The following is a 26648-nucleotide window of genomic DNA, read 5'->3' as shown; positions in this document are numbered from 1 at the left end:
TTTCATATGGATGACTTTATCACAGAATATTTGTTTTCAGCAGCACTTGTTTAGTTTAAAAGTAGGACATATCAGGCTTTCTACAGATATCTCTCTCATGTCTCTTCGTTGAGTATTCACTGAGTTACAGTTCATTTTAATGACGCATTTGTATGCTGAAGGAGTCAGCGCAGACAAAGGCTGCAGACAGCACTCCTTGTTTGTTATCTTTATTTTATAAGTGCACAAAGTTTTGTTGTTATTATGTCTGTACGTAAAAAAAAAAGTAACCCTTTTACAGATTCGATTGATGTATTGCACTTATCTGTACCGATAAAACTGAAAGTGTAATTTAAGTTCTTTTCGGGGTTATCAGGAGAAAATACCCCAAAACGCGTATACGCGTTAATCGACTCCAGAGGGTTAATTATGGTACCATTGCAGAATCCCAAAGCAAAGTCATACAAGCAAATCTATACTAACTTTTTGTCAGTTTTACAATAGAGAATAATGTTTTTGGACATTTGGCATTTAGTGTTGTTTGGTTATCTATTCTAAAAAAAAAAAAAAAAAAAAAAAAAAAAAGATGAAATGAAACCCGTGTGCATCTGTTTTGCACACTTTTTATTTTTTTATTTTCATCTTATAAGTGGTCCATCTCCTCCCCATCATTACTGTATGTCTTTAAATATAAATACAAACAAAAAACAAAATAAACAAATTTAATAAAATAAATTAATTTTGATCATTTTCAAACCACAATAATCTACAACCAACAATACTAAAATTCTAAGAATAGTAATAACAATTTTGGTGAACATTCTTTAAGACAATTCTGCAGTCTTAACATGGCACATGGATTTACATGAGAGATAAATACGGTATAATTTACGTAGACTTAATCTGATTTCTGATTTCAATTTCTCAGTTCATCACCTTTGACATCTTCCGTAATGCACGTTTCCCATTCAGTAGAACATTAGTGCAATACTCCACTGCAATGTTGTTCATTTCAATGTAAGTCGATAGTTGAGCATCTGTCAGCATTATCTAAATGTTAGCATACTCCTTAACATTTACATCACTTTTAGAAGACATACACATTTAAAATATACAGTCTCACCCTTTCACTCTTCTTTGCTTCTTTACTTATTTCACAAGAGATTGGTTTGTAGTTAGTTTGCTTTTAAATTAGGTCATTATTAATATGCTGGTTTACACAGGTATAGCACTGTAGAATCATATCACTCTTTGCACATCAGTATTTTATTCATTCATTTATTTTTTTGGATGGATAACCTCAGGCTGTTCAAATTCAATTACACCATAACACATCCATCAAAAGGAAGAAAAGCAAAAGAGAAAAACTAAAAGCTGATGCAACGCCAGGTCCTTGAATGTATCTCTGTAATTAAATTACTGTTATTCCTGCAAAAAGTACAGTTTAAATTCAGAGCAGCTGTGCACAGGCTACTCTACTGACATCTGACTGATGAATATTATCACGAAAGCACTGACCCTTCTTCAGGAACACATGTACTTGTATTCAGAGTTCCCAACAATGATGATTTTCAGTCATTCAATACTGAATAAGTATTTGTATATGGATATTACTGGGTAGAATCTCCAGCAAAAATTATTATATTTCATTTTTGTACAGAAGTCATGTATTATTAACATTTAAATGCCTGAAAACCATGATTTTTTTTCCCCCCTGATATTTCCAGGTTTGCCACATTCATATTCTAAATTTGTGTGGGTGTGTGATTTTGTTGATGTTTAAAAATTTAATTTGTGGGTCAATTCCCTCAACAAGTGTAAACACTGTGGATATGTGTGGCACTATCGTAACTTTGCTCTATTTGTTCGAGAATCACAAAACAGCAACATGGGATCAATCAATTACGTGACTTGGGGGCGGGACTATCGGTTTGTCTGACCAAAGAGAAACAAGGTTTTTGCAATTCTGTTTAGTAATGCTTGTGGTACAGAAACTACAGGGAGAATAATAAAAGAAGAGCTTTACTAATATATCGTACTTTCTGAGTAATACACCAAAACAGACTTGTCTCTTCACACACAGCCCTTGAAATATAGTTTTCATTAAAAATACACTACTTAAACTTTTTGGATTTCTATAGCCCTTTGTAATAGTGTCCTCTTTCTAAAAAAGAACAACAAAAAACCCTCTCTTCAGAATCAAATGGTTTCCTTACACCTTTATGACAAGTAAGACAATACTTTGTGCACTGATGTTTTTTTTCTCAAAAAGTACTTTCCTACCTAAAATGCATGGCTGTTAACATCCAAGGCACTTCACATGCAGGTGCTCATAGCTGTGTGTTGCTCATCAGGTGAATTACCATAGCGAGTTTCTGCTCCAGCAGTTGAATAATCACTTCTGCATGAGCTGTTCACCTATAGCACCATGGCAACATCAGCTATTAAAGAAACTACAAATCTCTATTCTAGATTTTAGCATCATTCTGTGAGCTAAAAACTAAAAGATTAAGTAGAAGATCAACAAGACATGCTTCAAAAACCAAACATGCTTTACATCCAGTGACATTATGACTTAAATTGTTTGACTGAGTGAGTGGTTTTGAACTGAAATGATACATTTTTGCTAGTTTGGGCAAAACTGAAAAGGAGTAGATTATCTACTTGAAATGTAATCGATCATTTATTCCAAGTTTTACATAAATTATAAGTATGTTCTGAGTCTATTGTCATATATTTGAAGGGTTTTCAGGGACACAGACAGAACTGTAAAAACAATGGAAGCATAAGAAAAATAAAGCAATCAAAACAAAGCTTAAGAATTACAGAACCACACAACCTGAACACATTTTAGTACAAATTTTAAATATAAAGAGAAATGAAGAATGCAACAAGCTTTTGCACATACATCACAAGAAAAATGCATGACTTAAGGAATCACGCAAGATGTGATTCATACAAACAGTAAACAATTATCAATTTTAATACAATACTGTCCGATGAAAAGCACCTCAAAACAGTTGTTTCTGTTTTAGATCTAAAAGGGTTCATTATAGCATTCACAAAATAACCAAACAAAAGCTTAACAAATAGTCTTTTTTATTTTTAAATTCCCTGCCTCAAATATATAAACTTGATTTTCAAACCAAGGCTCTGCATGTACAGGGTTGAACATCTTTAAATTGGATACGTCTTTTAAGAAATTGAGGTATAGTGTCAAGAAATTTAATTTGACATGAAGTTACTTTTCATCAAGTTTCTTTAGCATTGTAGAGTCACTGATTACCACAGCATCATTGCTACCTCTTGAGAACAAAAGACAGCTAGTGGAAGACCATTAATCCTTCACCATGTCAGACATGCCCACATATTACTGGACAAAAAAGGATACTTCAAGTGCTTAAATTGGTCAATATTTACATAATGGATGCTTTATAATTACAAATCTGGATGGTTTGAAATGCTTGTTTTATTTTATAGCTGGCAGAGACACTTGATTGATTGACATCTTGTGAAGAAATCTGTTGCACTGTTGGTTTTCAAACCCCCCAAAAAATTAAAATAAAATAAAATCTAGAGAAAAGACTCTTGATAGTTATCAAATCAATTTTGATGCACATGCAAGATTTAAAGGCAATCATAAAAGAACAGTATTGTACAAAATAATAATTACATTTCTACCAAAAAAAAAAAACAACCTTTCAAAGCACTTTCAATAGCACTTTAAGTGTTTGGGTGTTTACTACAAGAGCACACCACTGTGGTTGTCTTGCTCTGAGCAGCACCTGGAGGAGGATCTGTAAAGAATACAGGAAAAAACGAACAGGGACGGGATTGGGAATTTATTGGATTGGGGCTTGGGGCTTGGGGAAGGACTGGGATCATGAGTAATTGGTGCTGGGATTAAGGTTGAAATGGGACAAAAAGAAAATAACAAGCCTTAAAACTTCAAGTGGAGAAAAAACGGTTTTGAAAATGGGAAAATAATCCCACAGACTTTAGAGTGGTTAGATGTTAAAGGAATGGGTCCTCCTTCCTCTTCTAAAAGTGTGCCATTGTCCACCAGGTAGTTTGTGTCCTCTCTCTGTTTTTATTCCAATTGCAGGTTTCAGTCGTGTGACTGGGATCCCACCAGGGCCATGAATATTCCATTTCCGATTACACAGTGCAGGTGCTGCTGGTGTGTGTGTTTGTGGCGCGAGGAGGAGGTGGGCAGGGGGTCTCTTGGCTGGCCACACTCCTTGACCCTTGCCATAAAGGTAGAGGGGATGTCCTTCAACCGAGAAAACAGACAGGGCCTACCTCAAAGCCAAACCTTTGACTGGATTCCCCAAAGTCATTCAACATGACATCGATGATGGGTACCTGGTCGATGCGAGGAGTATTAATTTCCATCACAGATTTAGAATATCCCTGCTTCAGCTGAAAGAGAAAGATATTAATTGTGTTATAAACTCTTTAAAGCAGCATTATACAACTGTTAGTTTTTGATTGGACAAGCGGCAAGAGTCCAACGACATTGAAGTTTCACAGTTTGTATGACTTGTTGCTGTTAAAGGGAACGTCTAATGCTATTTCGTGCATTCTGACTTATTTAAACAGTTAAAGAGTTGGATTCTTATGCTAAACATGGCCAAAGTTAAATGAGTTGGACGTATGGCAGAATATTTCTGTACTAAATACACTCATTCGGGGTTTGTATACGTTTCAGAAAGTTTTTTTTTTTCCGGGAATGGCCCTGTATGACGTCATAAAAGGCAGAATTCTTTGTATGGGCACTTCTCCCGGAAGAGCGCTTACACACAGCATGCAGAGTGAGAGCAGGAGCACGGCATCAACGTGCTTCATTCGAGTAACAGAAGACGAAAGCAGGGGTCCACAGGACTTGCTCGAGAAGGATTTGTCATTTTGTTTTTAGACCACAAAATCAAAACTGTCACCAAAGAAGTGTGTTTCTGGTTGTGAGGGAAAAATACCCTTGTTCGGCTTCCAAAAAAACAAAAACCAGCGTTAAAGGAACAGTGGGTGCAGTTTGTTTCTCTGGGGCAGCAACGGAGTTGTGCAAGTGTGTTTTTTTGTTCCCGGCATTTCTGTGACAAATGTTTTATAAACAAATTAAACACAATTTAAGTCAATAAAGTTTTTGTTCCTGCCTTATGTCGATGTCACAGCTTGCTACAAGGAGTGTTCGACTTGAAGCAGTCTTGCACAGACTGATCTGTGTTTGACATCAAACTACCACAAGAGCGTTTTGAAAGCACGCAGAGCCGTCTGCTCTCTCACGGTAATTTGATGTCATACACTGATCAATCTGTGCAGTGCCGCTTCAAGTAGAACACACCTAATAGATTCACGTGCTCGTGACTCTTTAATTCCACAAGCTCGACTGTTTTCAGAGAGAACTGATACAGCTGTATCTGTCTTTTATAAATCTGATAAAACTAACTCTCTTAGGAGATATGAAGGATGCAATACTATTCTATTAGCACTCAAGATTAACATGAGATTGGCAGAAAAGTTATGCCCCCTTTAATGACAACTATTAAAAATAAGTAACACAAAAAAAAAACAAAAGCTGAAAAAAAAAAAAAAAAAAAAAAAAAAAAAAAAAAAAAAAAAAAATCTATTATATATATATATATATCAATATATATCTATATATATATATTATATATCATATATATATATATAGAATATATATATATAGATGAATAAACTTAAAACTCTATAACTAACTCAAAATACTCAAAATTATTAAAAATTTAAATTAAATAAAAATAAATAGATGTAAAAAAAATGTGAAGTTAAAACAAAAAATTATTCAAATTAAAACTAAACATATTAAAATAACAGGTCAAATATGAATAAATAATATAATAGTATATAAATAATGCTAAAATAACACTGGTTCACTTCTGGTCTGTATTTACAGTGCTGCAGACCAGAATATGACAAAAGAAGTGGAGAGAATATTCAATATAAACAGTATTCAATAGTGACAGTAGTGACTGTCCTAGAACAACTGTTCTTGTTGTGATAATGAAACAATACATAACTAAATAAAAAAAATACAGTATAAAAAAAAAATAAAATAAATAAATACATGAATATATATATAGGTATTTCCTCTATTTTTACATTTAATTCACCTTTGTTGTCATTTAACGTAAATTTCACGTCGCGATTCTACTGAAGATCATTCGATCTGTGATCGTCACACAATGAAATAATCTACATAGTCAAATTCCTGAGAATGACAGCTTTTTTTGTGATACATGACTTGACTGTTTTGTGAAAAATATAAAAAATACATATTCTTCTGAAAAAATATTCGCAGTCATTAGGTGGAAATTTGTGTGTGGGACGTTGAAATTTGTTGAAAAACGCTGAAATTTAATCAAGTTAATCTTTAATTTCTTTCAAGTTAATCCTTAAAAAAAAAAAATCTTTAAAAACAGTTAAATGTAATTAAACAATCTTAAAATGAATATCGACTTTTTTGTACTTAACATGAAAATGTTGTGATGCCAAAATTCACTTTTAAGAGACTTTAGCAGTTTTTGTACATTTAGTTTCATTTATTTAGACAAAATAGTACAGAATTTTAATATCTAGCAACTGTAATATAGGATCATCCCTAATATACAGAATAAACAGCAAACTGATCAACAGCACTCTTACCGAGCAGCCATCTGAAAGAGTCTTGATGAAGGGGCTGTTGTCATACGACATTTCCTCATCATTAGAGCCCAGGAAGCGCAGCGCCTTGTCATAGTTGTCAGCCTTGGCGTCATACCAGGCCACAGACTGATGGCATATGTATGTGAAGTTCTGCCGGGCAGAAGAGCTGAGCAACTTGAGGAATGTCATCTGGACTGAGTTTATCCAGCTCTCCTCAACATCCACATAAGACAACTGAGACACAAGAAATAGATGGCTGAAAAAACTTTCAAGAACTTTTCAAAGTGCTGTAGGGATGGGAATCGTTAGCAGCTTAATGATTCTGGTTCCTTGATCTAGTTCTTTTAGTACTTTTGAGAAAGGACATTTTAATAATTAGTTATTACATAGAAATACTAAGCACAGTTTTATTTTTACACAACACAATTAAATAATAATCCATAATACTTATTAATAATTTAAACTAAAAAAACAATTATATTTCTTTGCTAACTGAATCAAGTTACCATTCGGTTTGCACTGCCAGAAGAATTCTGAAGTTTAAGAACAGTTAAAAGAACCTAATTTTATGAAAATAATCAATTTCCAGTATAGTTATGAAAGAAGTAATGTCCAATTATATATATATCAAATATATAGACATAAAATATATATATCTTAGTTTATGATATATATATATATATATTAACTGAAACATTCTGAATAAGAAACATTTTTTGCTACCAGCCCTAAACTACTGTCACTCTTCAAGACAATAGAGACATTCATGACCAAATTGCTGAGCTATGATTCTTAGTTTATGAAATTTATAATGCAAGAGAAAAATGGACACTTACAATTTTTCCACGCTTAAATTCACTGAACCAAGATCCTGGGGACTCCTTTGGCCAGTTTGATATTCTAACCTGGAACAAATGGAAACTGTGATCAAATAATTCACTAAGATAATACAGTTCTTTATTTTTGATTTATATTACTACCAATCATGAGATTTAGCAAAGATGAGTTCCTCTCACCCCTGAGGATTTCTTATCGGGGTAAATGCAAGTTTCTCCTCCTGCAGTGAAGTTACAGTACGCTTTGAAGGCATCTCCCATGCATCCCATATTTGGATCGATCCAGTAATGTCCTACAGTCAAAAAAATGCATGTTTTTTTGCCCCAGATAAAGAGAGAAGTAATTCTCTATATCTTTTTCTTTCATGTTGATGTGTTTTATCTTTGATTATTAAGCCTTGTTTACTTCAGACAGACTAAACTGACTAAACTTGTGTATGTTATACAATCAAAAAAAAAAAAAAACTTGATAATTCTGCTTCATCTATGCTAAAGTAACTTCAGAACTTTCTCTCACCATCAGGGAAGTCTGGTTGGCTGAGCTGAAGGTCTTTGCAGGTCCTGGCTGGGTTATCCTGGGTTCCCAGTGGGAACTTCATGCGTTCAATGTCCTGTTTGAGGGTGTTGAGAGATCCAAACACATCCTCCATTCCCTCCATACCATAATCCATCATTCCTGCTGCTTCGTCATCCTGCATGTCAGGCGACCTCCTCGATTTTTTACTTGTCTGGAAGGGGAGGGACTGAATGATGTCACCAGCTGGGCCCTAGTGATAGACAATCAAATATTAAATCACTGACAATTCTGTAGGGTCAATCCAATTAGAGACATAAGCATGTAAATTTGATTTTCGGCACAGCTCTCAATACAATCTTATTTATTTTCATGCAATATAATATTTTTCTTACAGGAGGACCCGGTGGTCCTATCAGGCCAGGGTCTCCCTTCTGGCCAGCTGGACCCTGGGGAAACAGAAAACATGCTTAATTTAAACACAAATTAAAAAAACGAACCACCTCAATAACCATGTGTAATGGAGACCTTCAGCACTTACAGTTGATCCTTTGGATCCCTTCTGTCCTTGTGTGCCCTGAAGATAGAGACAACAAGGAAGTCAATAAAGCAAATGTTAGGGTGGTCAAATGTACAAAAGGGAACCAAGTGGAGTAAATGACAAGAGTGGACGAGCATCTTCAGGTTTGCCGAAAGAGAATAGCACCTGAATAGCTTGATGATAACATGTAATCAGGAATATTCCTGTGAATAGATTCTATATTCCTAATAGCTGTGGAGCATATAAATGAATTTTCAGAAAAAAAAAAAGATTTGGCCAGAAAACAGAGTAAAGAAAAAAAAACGGCTTACAGGAATACCAGGAGGACCTGGGGGACCGAAGGGACCAGGAGAACCAACAGGACCCTGCAGTCAATAAAACAATTCATTTTTTCAGGGCAAAATCAAAACATATTCTTAAATAACAGCATCTATGAGGAGCAGACAAAAGCATATCTAGATCCTGAAGTAACTCAGGTGTATGTAAAGAGCACGTCACTCACAGCGTCACCCTTGCCTCCACCAAGTCCCTGAGGTCCTTGCAGTCCTCGGTCACCCTTCTCTCCTGACTCACCGGGAGGACCGATCAGACCAATCAGTCCTGGATGACCCTGGACGAGTAAAGGGAAGCTTTACTACCAAATCACAACTTTTAATAGCAGTGTACTTAAGTAAAACATATATATGCCTATATTTTTGTGTGTATATATATATATATATAGATATTATATATATATATATATATATATATATATATTATATATATATATATATATTTTAACATGGACATCACATGACATTTTCTTACAAAAATGATCTACTAACATGTTACATTTGCAGCATTCTTATTTTTGTGCTTCAGAAAAGTACTAGTTAAAACATACCTTCTCACCCTTAGAACCAGGGTCACCTTTCAAGCCAGGAAGACCAGGAGGACCCTAGAATTTGTCAAGACACATAAATGTCACAGTTAAATCTTTAGGCAAAAAAAAAAAAAAATGATAACATTCATTAGACTAAATGAACAACATAATGGTGCCTGATTGTATCTTCTTACCAATGGTCCAGGAGGACCGTCTTGGCCAGCAGCTCCAGGAAGTCCCTGCTCACCCTGAGAGAGCAGACAGAAAGCAGCAGCCCATTAAAACATACTATAATATGCAAAAATTAATGCACGACACAATGTACTCAAATCTACCGACTAGACAAGAAGAGTGATTCAACTCGAAAAGCTTAATTATTCAAATTAAGAGATTCTTGTGTACCATTCTGCTCACTTAATATAATTACACACTAATATGAACTGTATCAGAGTTTCCAAATGCATACCACAGGCCCAGGGATGCCACGTAAGCCCTCAGCTCCAGACTTTCCAGGAGGCCCCTGGGGGCCCACGGGCCCAGTTTTGCCTGCTGGTCCTTCAGCACCAGCCTCACCCTGTTTGACGAAAATTCAATGAAGGGATAATATACTGGTAAAATAGATAAAATAGCTACTTACTAAACTGATAAATAAATGGATCAACAAATTTATATATATATAAAAAAATTATCATAATTTTATAATGTGAAAATATATTTGTAAAGGACATTCTATATATCTAATGTTTTATATTTCAATGCAAGTGTCCTAAACATGGTAAACATGGATATTGTGACAATGAATAATAACAGTGGATCAACAAATTATTTTGAAGAACAAACGCTTTTATGGGGGAAAATATAGATTTCCTGTCACTTCCTGTGATTGAAGCTGTAGTATAAGCTTAACTTGTTGTGGCATCCAATTAGGCTTTCTTGTGCTTAGATCTTTCTGTGAGGATTTTAAAAGTCAGGACCACTAAGTGTCGTGAGAGATTGGATTCAACAGACAAAGCATGGACAAATATCAAATCAAGCTTTAAGGAGGACAAAGGACTTATGCTGCAATACAAAGGCCATATGTGAGGGTTTTTCAAAATCAAGCTTTAAGGATTAAAAATTAGGCTTTCTTGTGCTTAGATCTTTCCGTGAGGATTTTAAAAGTCAGGACCACTAAGTGTCGTGAGAGATTGGATTCAACAGACAAAGCATGGACAAATATCAAATCAAGCTTTAAGGAGGACAAAGGACTTATGCTGCAATACAAATGGCAATCATGTTGTTTGGTTGTTCAGGTGCGAGTTTAAATAATGGAAACTATCTTACCTTTGCACCCTTCTCTCCTTGTCTGCCTTCTGTACCAGCTGGGCCAGCAGGACCTTAAAAAGAGAGAGAGAAAAAATACAAAACCTTCTACAGCAGATATCTATAAAGAGCTATTAACAATAAAACAGGTACTGCATCCAAATGTACCATAGCAACAAGGTAGCTTACTTTCTTTGTTCATCAACATGACACTACATTTTTGTTCACCCATATCTCACAGAAACCAAAACATACTCCGGAAACCACATATACACACTTTTATTCCCCTTACGTCCATTATGATGGTTTTGCTATTGTTAATGCGCTAACATTTGCTAATGGAGTATCATCATTCGAGATACTCAAAAACAAGTCTTATTTTCATACACAATATTTATTCTGAAGTAAATGTATCAAGTTTTAAGGATGTTTAGCTATTTTAATGGAAAAGATCAAAATACAGAATAATACAATTACTTTCGGAGTGAAGGTATTAACAAAAGCAATGGCTAATGGCTTGGGCAGGCAGCCAGATATTTAGCATTGCTGTCTACACATTTGTGAACACTATTAATATGATTATTCAGACAAATAGTAACTTGTGAAAGACTTAATGATGGTATTGTTTTCTCAGTGTGGAAATGAGCACAAGAAATATGTTTCATATCAATAGTCCATGATCAATATGTGTGTGCACATTTAGATTCAAGACACACAGAAGGCCGAGGTCTGCCGAATGAATCAGCTTCATGCACAGACCCACTTAAAGTTGTAAGCAAGGCGAGCGAAAATGGAAAGCCCTGAAATGCATTTTTATTGCTATTAACGGCTCTGCTGATACGAGAAAATTAAATTTTTCAGACTAAAAGCCTGTTCATACATTGAAAACAGTCTCAATTTCTTTCCTGACATATATATGGCAATAAAACTCACTTTAGAAAACAACTGAAATGAAATTCTCTCTGAAGTTATGAGTCAGCTATTGAAAATTACAAGTTTACTGTGGTTAATACATCAGATCATAGAAGACGTGTTAGAGCGAAAAGTGTAATCAATTCTAAGACGAGTCTTGAGGATTACACCAGAGCTGACAATGACAACTTCATTTCCTTTCGGCTATCACACTAATACTGCCGTCACAGTGCTGTCATTCAACCCACTTTGGTCAATGTTCTGTAATAGGACTGTCTAAATGTCAGCCTCAGCTCTACTGCTCTTAAACAATGCAAATGGATTTGAGAAGCCCATTTTTTTTCCCACACAGGTTTTACACTATGCTGAGATTTCACAGGAACGCCTTTTCCCAAGCAAAGTCTGCACTCTTTACTCACTTTGGAACAATTTACTGAGGAAAGACCCAGTAAAATCCTAACTGTGCTCTCCTTTTAAAGATTTATTGTTTGTGCAGTTCAGATCTGTTAAAAATAAACGTGCCCCATAAAATATGGGCTACTTTCATCAATAATATCATCAAAAAATATCATCATCACATAAAAAAACTATAAAAAAATTTTCTCAGCAGATTATAGAAGGAACAATAAAGGTGTAATACAAACAAGTACGTTCTTACATTTTCTTAAAGAATGAAAAATGTTATAAATCAACTTTTGATACTTACAGTGGGTCTGTTGAAACTCTAATACTCAGTTGTTGTAATAAAAACCAAATCAGTGCTGGGGAGTAGTTAACTACAAGTAGCGATGCTTCTAGTTTAATTACATATTTCAGTAGCTTGAGATGCTACTTTTAAAATAGTTCAGCATTTTCAGTAGCAAGCTATTTTTTTCAACAAAGTAGTAGTGTAGCAACATGAAATGCTACATCACTTTGCTTAAAATATGAGTAGGATCCGTAAGAATCATCACTAGTCCATAATATATTGTACCTGTTTCATGGCAAAATATAAAATAGAACTATTTGTATGTTTTTTTTTTAAAAAGTGTGCATTTTTAGATATAACCAGTCAGCCAACAATTATCAGTTCAGTGTTGTACTAACTCGCTTTCCAGGGGGCCCTGGAGGACCAGCTTCACCAGATGGACCAGGTGGACCCTGTGGTATAAGAATTCAATGCATTACTCCCAAGTTTCATTATGTTTAAAAAATATATGATTTTCAGTGAGAGTCGATTATCACTCACAGGCTGACCGGACTCTCCATCATCTCCCTTGTCTCCAGGAAGGCCATCCAGTCCCTGTGTGAAACAGGACATTACATCATAACATTGCTCTAATCTTTCATTTCCATTAAAAATAATATTAGAGTTTCCACACAACATTTGCTTAATATGCTCTTGGAGATTAAACCTGTAACTAATGACTAATTTGAGGACATGTTGATTATTTGTTTGACTGATATTCCACATCTTGTGCAATGCTTTTCTTCAAACAATGTGCAATGAGGCCTATAACAAATGCTAAACAATGTGGGCAACATTTTTCCCTCGCTCTATCGCTTCCAGCATTTTAAAATGCATTTGTTCTCCAAAAAAAATAATTATTTTACTGCTGCAAAGCAAATTAACTCTTGTGTTTGAATGTCTCCATATTGAACTTACAGCAGCTCCGGCCTCACCAGGAGGACCTGGATCTCCAGGGAAGCCAATAGGACCCTTAAAAAAAAAAAAAAAAAAAAAAAAAGGATTGATCAATTCAGTCATCCTATAGTATTATTTCTGTGTAAGAGATGAAGGCTGCTTTCTGGGATGTCATTGATGGAGACTTACTGCGTTTCCTTTGGGACCGTCATCTCCAGGGGGTCCTCTTGCACCAGCAGGTCCTGCAGCTCCAGGAGGGCCAGCTTCTCCTTTCTCTCCAAGATCACCTTTGGGTCCCTATAGAAGGACACAGCAAACAGTTAAAAAATATGTAATTCAAAGTTGATGCTATGCTGTTTTTAAGCCCAAGTGGGAGATTAACTGTAAAAGGGCTATAAAGATATTATAACGGTTACTTATTGCTTAGTCCCACAGTAATTTAATTTTTGAAATTGATTTAAGGTAGCCAACAGGATGTAATACAATTCAAATTTTGAATTTAATGAAGTAGTATTAAAATAAACTGAAATTCCTATTACTGCAACTAGTACAACATAATAAATGTATACAGTAGAAGCATTTTTATATCTAACTTTGAATATTGCCTTAAACTCCTAATGCAAACAGAAATATACTATCCTATTTAGTCAAAAAAAAAAACATCATTTAAGATGCTGATATCAGCAGCAGGCAATGGTTGAAATAATGTCCCTGGGTGAAAAAGGATGATGATAACGGCAACCATCTGGAATGCATGTGATGTTCATCTCAGCATATATGAGCTAGAGGAAAATATTCATATGGCATTCTAAAGCAGAGTGAGGTCAATTTAATCCAATGCAAAGGACTGTAGCAGTCTTAACACCTCAGGTCATTAGCTTAATGTGTTAAAAAAATGTGTAGGTATGCTCCATGAATTTCAATAGATAAGCCTCAATTATATGCAGGTCAGATGCATCTAGTAAACACACAGAAAATCTGACTTAACAACTCTTGAACACAAACAAATACTTACTACTGTACCAGGCTCTCCTTGTGGTCCTGGATTACCTGCCTCACCGGTCTCACCCTGAGGGAAGTGAAACAAGTTCAGTTCTGCCTGGTCTTTATTTCATGTGACATCTATGCATTTTCACCATAATAATTATAACACACATTTATGTATATTCATGTTTTTAAAGGGGGCATCGGATGCCCATTTTCCACAAGTTGATATGATTCTTTAGGGTCTTCATGAAATGTCTGCAACATACTTTTCGTGTAAAACAACAAACTATAATAAACTGTACTGCTCACCCCACCCCTCTCTTCCGTATTTTTGTGTATTCTGTGGTGTTTTACCATCAAACACAAAACTACGTATTTTTACTGTGTATTCTGTGGTGTTTTACCCACCCCCATCTCTCCTCAGTGGCCATACAACACTGTGTTCACTTGAGGGTTATTGAAATATGTGGCTGTGTCCACACACTGCTAAGTCCGTCAACGGTCGTGGGCGGAGCTTGATAATTGTTTAGGTTTTGGGGGGATTAAAAAAAAGGAGTGAATCGATTTTTGTATGGATCATGGTAGGGTGGCTGTGTCCACACACTGCTAAGACACATTTATGTGCAAATACCATGTAAAAGTGAATTTTGCTTCCGATGTCCCCTTTAAAGAGATTCATATAAGTAAAACCCACCTTTTCACCATTTCCACCCATTGTGCCAATACCTCCAGGAGGGCCAGGAGCACCCTGTCAATCAAATACCAATACTGATGATTCAAATCTTTCTGATTCACTAAAGTTTATATTCAAATATTTCACAGTTAAACTCACATCTGCTCCACTAGGACCTTGAGGACCTCTGGGACCTGGAGGACCAGGTGGACCCTATAAGAAAAACAACAGTTTGTCAAACAATTAAGGTAGCAAACTCTAGAAGATTCAATGGACTCGATCAAACCAAAAGGTGGTAAATCATTATGACCCATTTATTACAAGAATCTGTCTTTTGTTCATGAGTCACTGGCACTTGCACTAATACTATAAAGGTGTGGTCACATTAGTGTCAAAATTTCACAAGCAAAAAAAGTTGACTGTCCAATGTCAATACTGTAGCAATGCATGAAGCAGATGTTGCCATTTTCAAACCAAGCGTTTTTTTGTTGGTCAGTGTGGTACATTTGTGTGACTTGAACATGAGAGAATTCTAGGCAGGAAGCTTTTTTACCCTTACCTGAATACCAACTGAAATGACTAAATTCCACTAAAAATTTTTAATAAGCAATGGTAAATGTGACTGCACCTTTTTTATGTCACTATTACATTAAACATACATATATAGTACATTCACAAACTTTTGTTGAAAATGTACTTAAATAAAGAAAGTATGCATGTTTAGTACAAAGTTAAGACTAATTATGATAAAATTATAGTAAACACTGCATTTTGACAACAAGGATACTGCAAACTTACCATTGGGCCAACGTCTCCATTCTCTCCTTTCTCACCTGGTGGTCCTGGCAAACCCTAGTAGAAGACCAGTTTTACATATTAATCAGGCACAACTCCAGGTTACATAATCCCTCTTAAGAATTCACCTTTTACAATTTCAAAAATGCTAAAACTTTCAGTAACAGAGGATACGTTAATGTTTCCGCTTCCCCCATGGCAACATGACGATTTAGAATAACAATCAGCCTCACTGTGTTGAATATTAATATTATACATTTACAGCTCTGAGCCATCGGGTAAACACTATTAATCAAATAACAATTTTTGGTAATTAGCAGTAGAAGGAACCTCATGGCAATTAACGCATTTGCATTTGGGAGCCTGTGAATGTGTTGCACGCGGTGTCGCTTTGAAAATATGAAATACAAAAAGAGGCAAAGCTTGGCAAGCAATTCATTCTGCGATACAATTGAGCTTGACTAAAGAGGTTTGAATGGTATTCAGATCATTATCACCAAACAATGCCAACAGACATCTCTCCATTGTTCATAGTCAACATCTGTAATTACAAGGCTATTGTGGGTCATTGTATTTGGCAGACGTGCTCTTTGGTACTCGCTAACACATATCTTACCGCTTATTGTTGTGATAAATGTTGTGTTACTATAAAAGGATAGAAGTGATATTTCAAAGCCATTTTGAGGGAAACAGTTTTCCCAACCGCCAAAGAGCTTATATGTTATATTAACAGTGGGTTTTGAAAAGATAATGGAAAGTCTCCATTCTAATAAAGTCCAATCACTTCTCATTAGCAAGTTATTCAAAACTTGAGAGAAAACAAATTAAGATGGTTAATTTCTTCAGATCAAAAATCATTATCACAGAGGATCAGATAAATTTACTAACAAGGAGACACAGAGCACAAACAATTAGCACAGCTGGGATGAATCGCTATTCCTATTAGCTTTGATTACCAGTCAATTGCTCTGAGTGACTCTGTAATATTGCTGTGTAGATTCATAGCCTCTGCTGCCATTTGAAAAACACCCCCTTATTATCCCTATAAAGGTGAAGTGTTTATTTTATTTTAAATTTTATAATAAATACTTAATAGGCAGAGATAGCTACAGTACTGATAAAAAAATTGTCTGTAAGATAATTTTTTTTTTTATGGGTTTATGGGTTTCACCAAGGCTGTATCTTTTAGACTCAAACAAATCACAGTTAAATAAAAATGACAGTAAAAACAATAATATTGTGAAATATTATCACAATTTAAAAATAACTGCTTCTCAATAAAAACAGTGTTCTTTTAAAATTCATTATCGTGGTGATGGTGAAGCATTTCGTATTATTATCAATGTTAAAAAATGAACATCGCTGAATATTTTTATGGACCGATGATATTTTTTTTTTTTTCTCTGGATTCGTTGATGAGTGGAAAGTTCAGAAGAACAGCTTTAATTTAAATTAGAAACCTTGTGTACCATTATAACAGTTATAACATTACTGTAATGCTTCCTTGCTGAATAAAAGTATTAATTTCTTTCATAAATAAATAAATAAAATCTTCTTAATTCATAGTGTATAAGTAAACAATTTGTAAGCTGATTTCTCTGATAAGTGTTTTCGCGTTTCAATGTTTGCAACAATGACTCAGCCTGTGGCTTGAACTTAGGAAGTTGGAGTGGGACTCTCTGTTTGTCTGACCAATGGCAGACAGGAAGTGTTCTAAGAATCCTTTTGAGGAGCAATCATTATTTTTACTAATCCAACTGGTGGCGCTAGTGGCACATAAATTACAATTCACCTTAAAAATGTCAAGTAAACTGAAATTGACGGAATCAATCAGCCATGTTTAGAGCAACATAATTGAATCCAGATTTCAAAAATGGCTATTGCTCTTCTTGCTCAATTATCGTGCCTCACAGTCTTAGATAACAATAAACAGTGTTGCTTTGTGTAAATTAAATAATATGCAAGCAGCAGATCCATGATAGATGTGTTTAGATTAGTGTGAAGATGATAACTCTACCTGCAGTCCAACGGGACCGGGAAGACCTGGGAAACCACGGGACCCCTCATCTCCCTTCTGCCCAAACATACCCTGCTGACCTCTGGGTCCGGCCTCTCCGTCACTTCCCTGGACCAAAAAAAAAACAAACAAACTATAACACACTGACGCTTAACAGCTGAAACTGTTCCAAACTCTGAACATGATGGTAGAGAAGTACAGTACAGTACAACACTCTCTTGCTGACCCCAGAATGTCTTTCATACTCTACTGTACGGCGCGGACAAGCATGAAAATGACATCTACCCCCTGAGACATCAAAAGGCAAGCTTGAAAAGATGTGCCATTCAGTGGAATGCCCAGAGGAATTACTGAGGGTGAGAATGTGCTGCCCTCATTTCTGATGCTGCTTGCTCTACAGGGTCAGTAGAAGGGGAAAGGAGGGGTTCAGCAGAGTTCAAACAAATGCAGAATGAAGATGAAGTTAATAAAGTGATGTGAGGGAACAGCGCTGTCTGTGTCTGAATGGCAGGTTATTGCAGGATATGATGGAGTGTTTGTATTGAAGACTATGAGGGAATGCAGTATTGACTGACCTACAACACATAACTCACAAGCATTGTTAATCACGAAAATATATAACATTTATTTATGTGGGTATTTATTAATTATTGATTATGTTGGTTCAACATGCTAATTTAATATACCTATCAAAAAAAAAAAAACAGCTCACAGTACAAAGTAAAATGACACTACTAATAGTCTTAATTTCTTTGCTTTCACATGTAAAATCATAGAGCTTTTATTTTTCGCGGAAATAAAACGATTCTTATTACAAATCTGGGAATATGTCAACATGTGTTGGGTTTTCAAATGCATGTTACTGTATAAGGCCATTTTGTGTTTCATGTGGGTAAATACAGTAATTTTTCTGAAAATTGCATCCTTGCATATAAATAATCTGATTACATTTTTTGATAAAGTGGCAATCCTAATAATGCATGCATATAAATAAAGAAGGTTCAGACAAATATTGCTTATATTTAAGTGACTAAGATCTTTTAAGCAGCATTAACATCACCTTATAGATTTAACGTCTCGCACGCTTCCAAATTTGTAAGATCCTATTCAGTAGAAAAGCTGCATAGTCTCCAAGAATGTTCTTCACATAACTGCACAGAATAGGTGTAATTATCAGCTTTTATAGAGCTAATGCATCAAGAAACAGAAAGGCCCAGCTGGGAGTGCTCAGCTTGAGTCATAAACTTTAAATATTCAACTGTGTGCCACCTGGCCCTGACTACTTACTCTCACTGCTGCTTTATCAAATCAGCAGGCTGCCTGACAGAGGTAAAACTGAGCAAATGTGAGTAGTTATTCATTTAACAGACACTTTTATCCAAACCAACTTATAGTGCACTTTTTGAAGCAATGTGGACCAGGGTTAAACAATCAGGATGACCCAATGTAACAAAAATATTGTCAAGATGATGGAACTGTCACTTTCAGGAAAGTAGTTACAATTTTCTAATCATTGTTTGTTTGTTTTATGCCTTGCAAACATAAAATATTTATTTAAACATTGTTTCAAGGTTAATTCATCACCCTTTGCAAGATTCAAATCTACATCCTTTTAGCTAACAGCCCAGATCATTAACCACTAGGCCACAGCACATCTGCACAAAAAGAAACACTCAAGTAGGCTAAGAAAGCTTGAGCAGTGAACAGATACTTTATATGTGTGAAATCACTGCAGTAATGAAGATGATACAACATTTCCAGGATGAATGGAAAAAAAGAGGTGATCATTTGGGTTTTATCCTATATGGCTCAAATAGAAGATTGTAAGTACTCACAGCAGGACCTGGAGCTCCAATTACACCCTGAGGGCCTACTGGACCTGGAGGACCCTACAGCAACAGACAATCAGGACAACTTTAGGGACTGCTTGTGAAGAAGCTAGATCTCATATGAACATTTGAAGTGCATTTGAACATTTGAAGATAATAATTGTTTGTGTAAAAATAGGTGTAATAAATGCAGCAAAAAAGGTAAACAAACATTTCTAAATAATATTAGTATCATTATATTAATATTATAAAACAGCTCCTATCTCTTTGAATGGGGAAGCATCAAATTCTCCAAAACTGTTCGCCAAGTTTAAGATTAAATTTCATATTTGAAATCGCCAAATAAATCTGACAACTGTCGTATAAATGTCTAACTGTTTCTTTTGCTCAAATAGCATTAAAAAAGCTTATTTTATTCCTAAGTGCAAGTCTCAGATTGTGACTGTTTCTATAGCAACCGGAACTTCTAACGGCAGCTGCATTGACGCGCTGACTTTACCGATTAGCGACAGGCTTTTTTACTCAGAAGGCGGGTCTTCGTTCGATAAAGCGGCCATATAGAGCGTTGCATTTTTCCCCATTCAAAACTATACAAGTAACCTGTCTTGGCTATTCTTTGATATTATTTAACGGATAACAGTTGTATTCTTATTAATGTTATCAAAGATCGATAAATACTGTAACAAATGTATTACTCATTATTATTTAACATTAAAGTCAAAGTTAACTTCTTTTTCATTTTTAGCACACTGCATGACAACAGATAAAACAAACAGCTCCCTCAGGAAACAACAGTGACACATGCAATAGACAGTCTTGAGGACTAAAAAAACAACAGTAAATATGGAGAATAAATACAGACAGTAAATACAGTAGCTAATACAGTATATACATAAAGTGTTGCAACAGTGGGATTTAAGTGATTTGTAAGATAATGCATCAAAAATTAGGAACTTATTATAAAGTGTTCCCAAATGCATATATAATAATTAATATTTTGTATGTTTTATTTATAACAAAATATCAAACATATAAATACAATTGTTTGAATACTGTTTAACTCACATGTTCGCCTTTGTCACCCTTGCTTCCCTTTTGACCCGGTTCTCCAACTTCTCCCTGGGAAAAAATAAATAAATAAAAATAATAAATAAATAAATAAATAATAATAATAAAATAAATAATATATATATATATATATATATATATATATATATATATATATATATATATATATATATATATATATATATATATATATATATATATATATTATTTATTTATTTATTTATTTTTTTTATTTTTTTGAGACACTTGAGATGCACTTGACAACACTTGAGATGTTTTTGCAATTAACTGATATATATATATATATATATATATATATATATATATATATATATAAATATAAATATATATATATATAAAACTTCAAGCTCTGTTTACAACTTTTCCCTGGTTGCCTGGTCATCAAAAATTTCTCAAGGTCACTTCTGCATCAACAGCAGATACTCCAGAGATTTTATTTTAACAGTAAAACCAAGACCTTGAGATGTTTTTGCAATTAATTGATTACTTGGCCCCTCCAACACCATTGTCGCCATAGCCGAAAAGAATAATGTGGCCTGGGACGTGATAAGGATCTAAAAAAGAACTATTCTACATTTAACAGGGCAATAATAGATTCTGGAATACATTAGCCTCAGAGCATGTTTGTTTACTTGGTTTGTGAGCATGTGTGCGAAAGTGTGTGTGTACACCTCGATTTCACTGGTTTCAACATTTCACTATAGTAATGATTTTGTGTCTTGTTTGGTTACAGTGATGGATAAGTCAAAACTCTGTCCGCATTGTCACTAATGGTGTGCAGATGTGAGATGGGAACGATGTCTATGGATTAAAACGTCATTCTGTAGCATTTGGAATAAAATGCTGCACCTTGTCACCATCCTCTCCAGGTTGACCCTGAGGTCCGGCTGAGCCTGGGAGTCCAACTGGACCTTGGATGCCATCCCGACCGGCAGGTCCAGAAGGTCCTTTTTCACCCTGCACGAAGTTAGGAAATAAGATTTTATAAACACGTCTGAAAGTGCAGATTAAGAAACTGCTAAAACCTCTATGCATTACATCCTATGAGGATACTTTAATCCAGTTAATACAGGCAGTCTGAGCAAACAAGGCTAATGGCAGACCCACTGCAATTAATTAAAAGCATTTATACACTATGCAGAGGAATATGTTCAGTAATTATTATAGAACCGTTCAGTCAACTAATTGATTTCAGCTTTAAAGGGATTCTCCACCTCAAAATTAAAATTTTGTCACTAATCACTTACCCCCATGTCCGTTCCAAACCCGTAAAAGCTCAGTTCGTCTTCAGAACACAATTTAAGATATTTTGGATGAAAACCTGGTGGCTTGAGACTGTCCCATAGACTGCCAAGCAAATAGCAGTGTCAAGGTCCATGAAAGGTATGATAGTCATCATCAGAATACTCCATCTGCCATCAGCCGTGCAATGTGGGTTATATGAAGCGACGGGAACACTTTTTTTAAGAAACAGCACATCCTTGTGGCGCGGATGACACAGAAGAGCATACACAGCATATAGAGACACAGAGGAGACTGTTGAGTCATTATTTTTGTTGTCTTCACTTACAAAAAGTGTTCCCGTCGCTTCATATAACCCAAATTGCACGGCTGATGGCAGATGGAGTATTCTGACGACGACTTTCATACCTTTTATGGACCTTGACACTGCTATTTACTTGACAGTCTACGGGACAGTCTCAAGGCTCCAGGTTTTCATCCAAAATATCTTAAATTGTGTTCCGAAGACGAACAGAGCTTTTACAGGTTTGGAACGGACATGGGGGTAAGTGATTAATGACACAATTTTCATTTTGGGGTGGAGTATCCCTTTAACTGTGTGATGTAAAAGTCTGAATTAACTGAATTAAGTTTCTGTTTGGATGCTGCATTCAACTGGCTATGTTATCTGTGTTAGATGTGTTTATTGAAAAGATGAATTTTAATGAAATAAAACTATGCCCCTCTGGCCCCCATTGTTTTCTACAGGAATCTCTAGACATTAGTGCATCGCTTAATATATCCACACATCGGATAAAAGCACAGTTGCCATTTTCTTTTCTTTAGGGTGAATTCAGGTAAATTAGGCCACATTTTGCTATTCATCTCAACAAAAAGTGACTCAATTTACTAGAATTAACACTATTTCTTATTCTTATTCATTTGGATAGTGTACAAGCTAACATTGACTTTTTTTTTTAATCTCAAAACAATGTGCACTCACCGGACCACCCTTCTCTCCAGCAGGTCCTGGGGGTCCTTGAGGGCCATTGCGTCCTGTTAGACCAATGGGTCCTCCGGGTCCAGCTGCTCCTCTCTCTCCTGGTGACCCCTGTGACACACATATCACATTTAATCTGACTGGAACATAGCTAGATTCCAGGAGAGTTTTCCCGAATAAGATAATTAAATTTGAAAAGAAAGCAAGTCTAGGGTTACCAAAAAACATATTTTTGCATATAGAAAATTAAGAATTTTCTGCAAAAAGTCTCGCTAACAAACATCATTGTTTGCAATAACATAAATATATATATATATAATATATATAAATATCTATCTTATTTAACCCATTTAATACCTGAACAAAAATCTAAACAAAACTATTAACCATTACATTTAAAGTTCCATGACTTTTCCTGGCCAGTTTCAAATGTCACTGATATTTCCAGGTGCTCCATGTCTGTGGGAACAGTGTTATTTGGTAGCTTGTTTTGGCTCTAAGGGACATGTTCTCATACAGATCCTTTTGCTGCACTGAATAACACTAAGGCACATTTGTGTATCACATTAAAAACATTTCTTTCTTACAATCTATCAGCAGGTCTTACTGACAGACAAAAGTTTATGTGAGAGCGAGCTCTCTGGTTCAAAACCAACACATAGCGTGTCTTTTTCAGAAACAGTCCATTAGAGCATCTATTAGCACTGAAGGATTAGCACTGAAAAGAGCTCTCAGAGCGAGGGCTTTATTCACCATTTACTTAAAGACATCGGGTTGCTTTCACATGCATGCATATACCCACAGAAACACATGCTAAAACACAACACAACCTCATCCGACTGCATTAGCCAGCAGTGTTAATGCTTATTAACATAGGGAGGTTAAGATCACTATACACCACACCGTATGCAGGGAAGAACCTTTTGCAAAATGACAACAAGCTATTTTCTGTGAATGTGCAAGATTTCCGATTAATTAACAGGCTTTAACAAAGTGCAGTAAACAGTATAACAATTTGTGCTACAAACCAGTGATTTATGATCCTTATAATAAATTAAAACAATATAACAAATGCCAATTTGCAGTATCAAGCAATATAATGGATTGTTGTTGTACAGCTAAAAATAACTGAAATGACAGTGACCTTGAACACAAGTTACAAATGGCTGCACTAGCTCTTACTTAAAAAAAAGGAGGATATCTTAAAAAAAAAAGCAAAAAAAAAAAAAAAAAAAAAAAACCTTTTGGCTTAATATATTAAACTTAGCACATATAAAAAAGCATAAACATAGAAGTCTCTGTTCATTTCCACAATGAATGCTCCACTAACACCACAGACTATGACCAGTCATACAACCTAATATCAAACTGACACAACACACAGCCCTGACTCACTTCTCATCTTATATACCACCTCACAAACACACACAGACAAACTTCTCGGAAAACACACTGTGCAAACTGACTCAATTCTTTGTTAGAAACTTCTCAGAAGAGCTGTACTCTGTTGCCGGTGACTCAATTCAGGCACCTGCGGGAGGTCTATTTAGGCAAAGATAAGATGGCTGATTGGCGTGGGTGGGCCACTGACTCAAAATCCTTCTGATTTCAGAGATTTTTCTTGCCGGGCTGTACAGATGCTTTTTATACAAGATTGACAATGAATCCCTACACCAATCTTCCTCAAGCTGAAAGGGGCTTCACATAGCGCACAGCTGAAGCTTTGATGGTTTTAAGCTGTACTGCTGTGCCTTCACTGCACTACGAGAGAAGACAGACAGCAGTTACTTTAATGGGAGGATGTTATTTCTATGTAGAATGGGGTCTCTATTTTGTTCTACATTCTATATGATCACAGGGTTGTCATCATACCAAAATTCAATCAAAAGTCAATAGCAAGGACAGTAAACAACATGATTATCTATACAACTTTCAACACCACTTAATTCAAAAATAATCTAAATATAAGATAATCTAAAATATTAGTGAATAATACTTAAGAAGATACTTATAAGTACTTAATACTTATAAGAGATTTATATTGTTAGAAAAGATGTATATTCTGAAAAAAACATTTTTATTTTTTTTTTTTTTTTTTTACTTTTTATTAATAAAGGAATGCTGAAAAAAAGTATTGCACTTTCCAAATAAATATACATATACATACATATATATATATATATATATATATATATATATATATATATATATATATATATATATATATATATCTGTGTCTCTGTGTGTGTTTGTATGTATATCAGGGGCATTTCCTCTCAGGTGGCAAGTGAGGCAGTGTCTCCTCAAAATATTGGATGAGAAAAAAAATGTAGTACAAAAATAAAACAACGCCAATATTACGAAGTATAAAATTAAAAAGTGTATAAATTACTCATTTATTTCTAAAGTAACACTGTCCAGCAGCGACACCCGCAGGTAAAGTTACAGTGGAGGCTTGCCTCCCCTGAGCCCACTGACTATTAACAGAGACTACATAGAGTGCTATGACTTTACTGGAGGGTAATTGAGAATGAATGAGCGAAAGTCACGTGAGAGGAGGCAATGCCTCCATCACGATGTGATTGCATATGACTGGTTATGTTTGGCTGTAATTGGTTCATGTGATAAATTCTGCCTCTTGTATTCGTGCGAGTTCCGTGTTTGCGTATCAGTCTGAATGTACAATATAATGTCATTAATGGGAAGACTAATTAAAAAATTAAGTAAACAACTCACACACTTAGATATAACCCCTTTGTTACATCAAAATAAGATAAAGAATGATATATATATATATATTGATATATATATATTATATATATATATATATATATTATTATATATATATTTATATGATTGATATTGATAATAATATTTTTTTCTCTTTCCTTGCTAAAATTCTTTTTAATGCAATTAAATATTAAATACAGTATTTTAAAAGATATCAGTAAAAATATTTCTCAATTAAGCTGCTTGAAGTTTTAAGAAATAAATATTTTTCTCTTTCCTTTTCAATATTTTGATTAGAGGCATAATACTGTACACAGGTCCAATATTCTGACACTAAGCATGTAATGTAAATGTTTCATTAGTATCCCGCCAAGTCAGGCACTTTGCCCGAAATACATTTGATTGCTCTAGTGCTAAGCAGCATTATCATGAGTGCACTTCACAAACCACACAAGCACATACCGTATCAAAATTGCAGTACTTTTGACATCCCTAATGATAACAGGTCTGAATCTCTAAGCATATTTTGCGTATGATTCAAACGCAATAACTGATGTGGTGACGGACTTACTGATTAGGCCTGACTCATTCAGCGTGATCAGACTGCGTGGGATCAGATCACACACCAAACTGGGCTCTCAGTGCCAACATTACTGGTCATTAAATTCACCACCTGCTGGATGCGCCCGGTCCAGAATTTGCCTGATGTCACTTCACTAATAGAGGCAAAGCTTTCAGATTGATCGTTTGCAGTGACAGAGTTTCCAAGGTAACACAGGTACTTACAATAGGGCCGGGTGGACCCTGTGGACCCTCGCCTCCCTTCAGACCAGATGAACCCTGTGTGAAAAGGAGAGAGAATGGTTTAATTCTCTAATGAGAGCTGTGCTTCAGAATCTGTCAAAGTGGCATCTGAAACTGAATGCACTGCTTGCATGTGTTTGTGCCAGTATATGGCAGCTGTTTGTACTATATGTCTCCTGGAAATACAGCCCAGAGTGTTTATAAAACTGGCAATCTCTCATTTTCCTACATCAGAAACAAGTGCTGGCAATG

General features: G+C 35.3%; 1 protein-coding gene across 1 annotated transcript in view; it reads right to left on the bottom strand.

Annotated features, from left to right (window-relative positions):
• Nucleotides 1-1223: 1223 nt before the first annotated feature.
• Nucleotides 1224-26648, bottom strand: part of col11a1b (collagen, type XI, alpha 1b) — a 90852-nt gene continuing 65427 nt past the window's right edge. Inside the window, exons 41-67 of the mRNA XM_042771750.1 lie at nt 26379-26432; nt 22866-22973; nt 21491-21598; nt 20618-20671; nt 19559-19612; nt 17724-17831; nt 15710-15763; nt 15071-15124; nt 14933-14986; nt 14267-14320; nt 13441-13548; nt 13273-13326; nt 12856-12909; nt 12713-12767; nt 10737-10789; nt 9880-9987; nt 9608-9661; nt 9435-9488; nt 9054-9161; nt 8863-8916; nt 8552-8587; nt 8406-8459; nt 8014-8263; nt 7677-7789; nt 7497-7565; nt 6661-6894; nt 1224-4401 (exon numbers count right to left, since the gene is read on the bottom strand). Coding sequence (XP_042627684.1) covers nt 4255-4401; nt 6661-6894; nt 7497-7565; nt 7677-7789; nt 8014-8263; nt 8406-8459; nt 8552-8587; nt 8863-8916; nt 9054-9161; nt 9435-9488; nt 9608-9661; nt 9880-9987; nt 10737-10789; nt 12713-12767; nt 12856-12909; nt 13273-13326; nt 13441-13548; nt 14267-14320; nt 14933-14986; nt 15071-15124; nt 15710-15763; nt 17724-17831; nt 19559-19612; nt 20618-20671; nt 21491-21598; nt 22866-22973; nt 26379-26432 — 2307 coding nt within the window. The 3' untranslated portion in view covers nt 1224-4254. The remainder of the gene's footprint in view (nt 4402-6660; nt 6895-7496; nt 7566-7676; nt 7790-8013; nt 8264-8405; nt 8460-8551; nt 8588-8862; nt 8917-9053; nt 9162-9434; nt 9489-9607; nt 9662-9879; nt 9988-10736; nt 10790-12712; nt 12768-12855; nt 12910-13272; nt 13327-13440; nt 13549-14266; nt 14321-14932; nt 14987-15070; nt 15125-15709; nt 15764-17723; nt 17832-19558; nt 19613-20617; nt 20672-21490; nt 21599-22865; nt 22974-26378; nt 26433-26648) is intronic.

This window comes from Cyprinus carpio, chromosome A2, assembly GCF_018340385.1.
Source record: "Cyprinus carpio isolate SPL01 chromosome A2, ASM1834038v1, whole genome shotgun sequence".
NCBI classification, from domain to species: Eukaryota; Metazoa; Chordata; class Actinopteri; order Cypriniformes; family Cyprinidae; genus Cyprinus; species Cyprinus carpio.
This window is presented reverse-complemented; position numbering and strand designations above follow the sequence as displayed.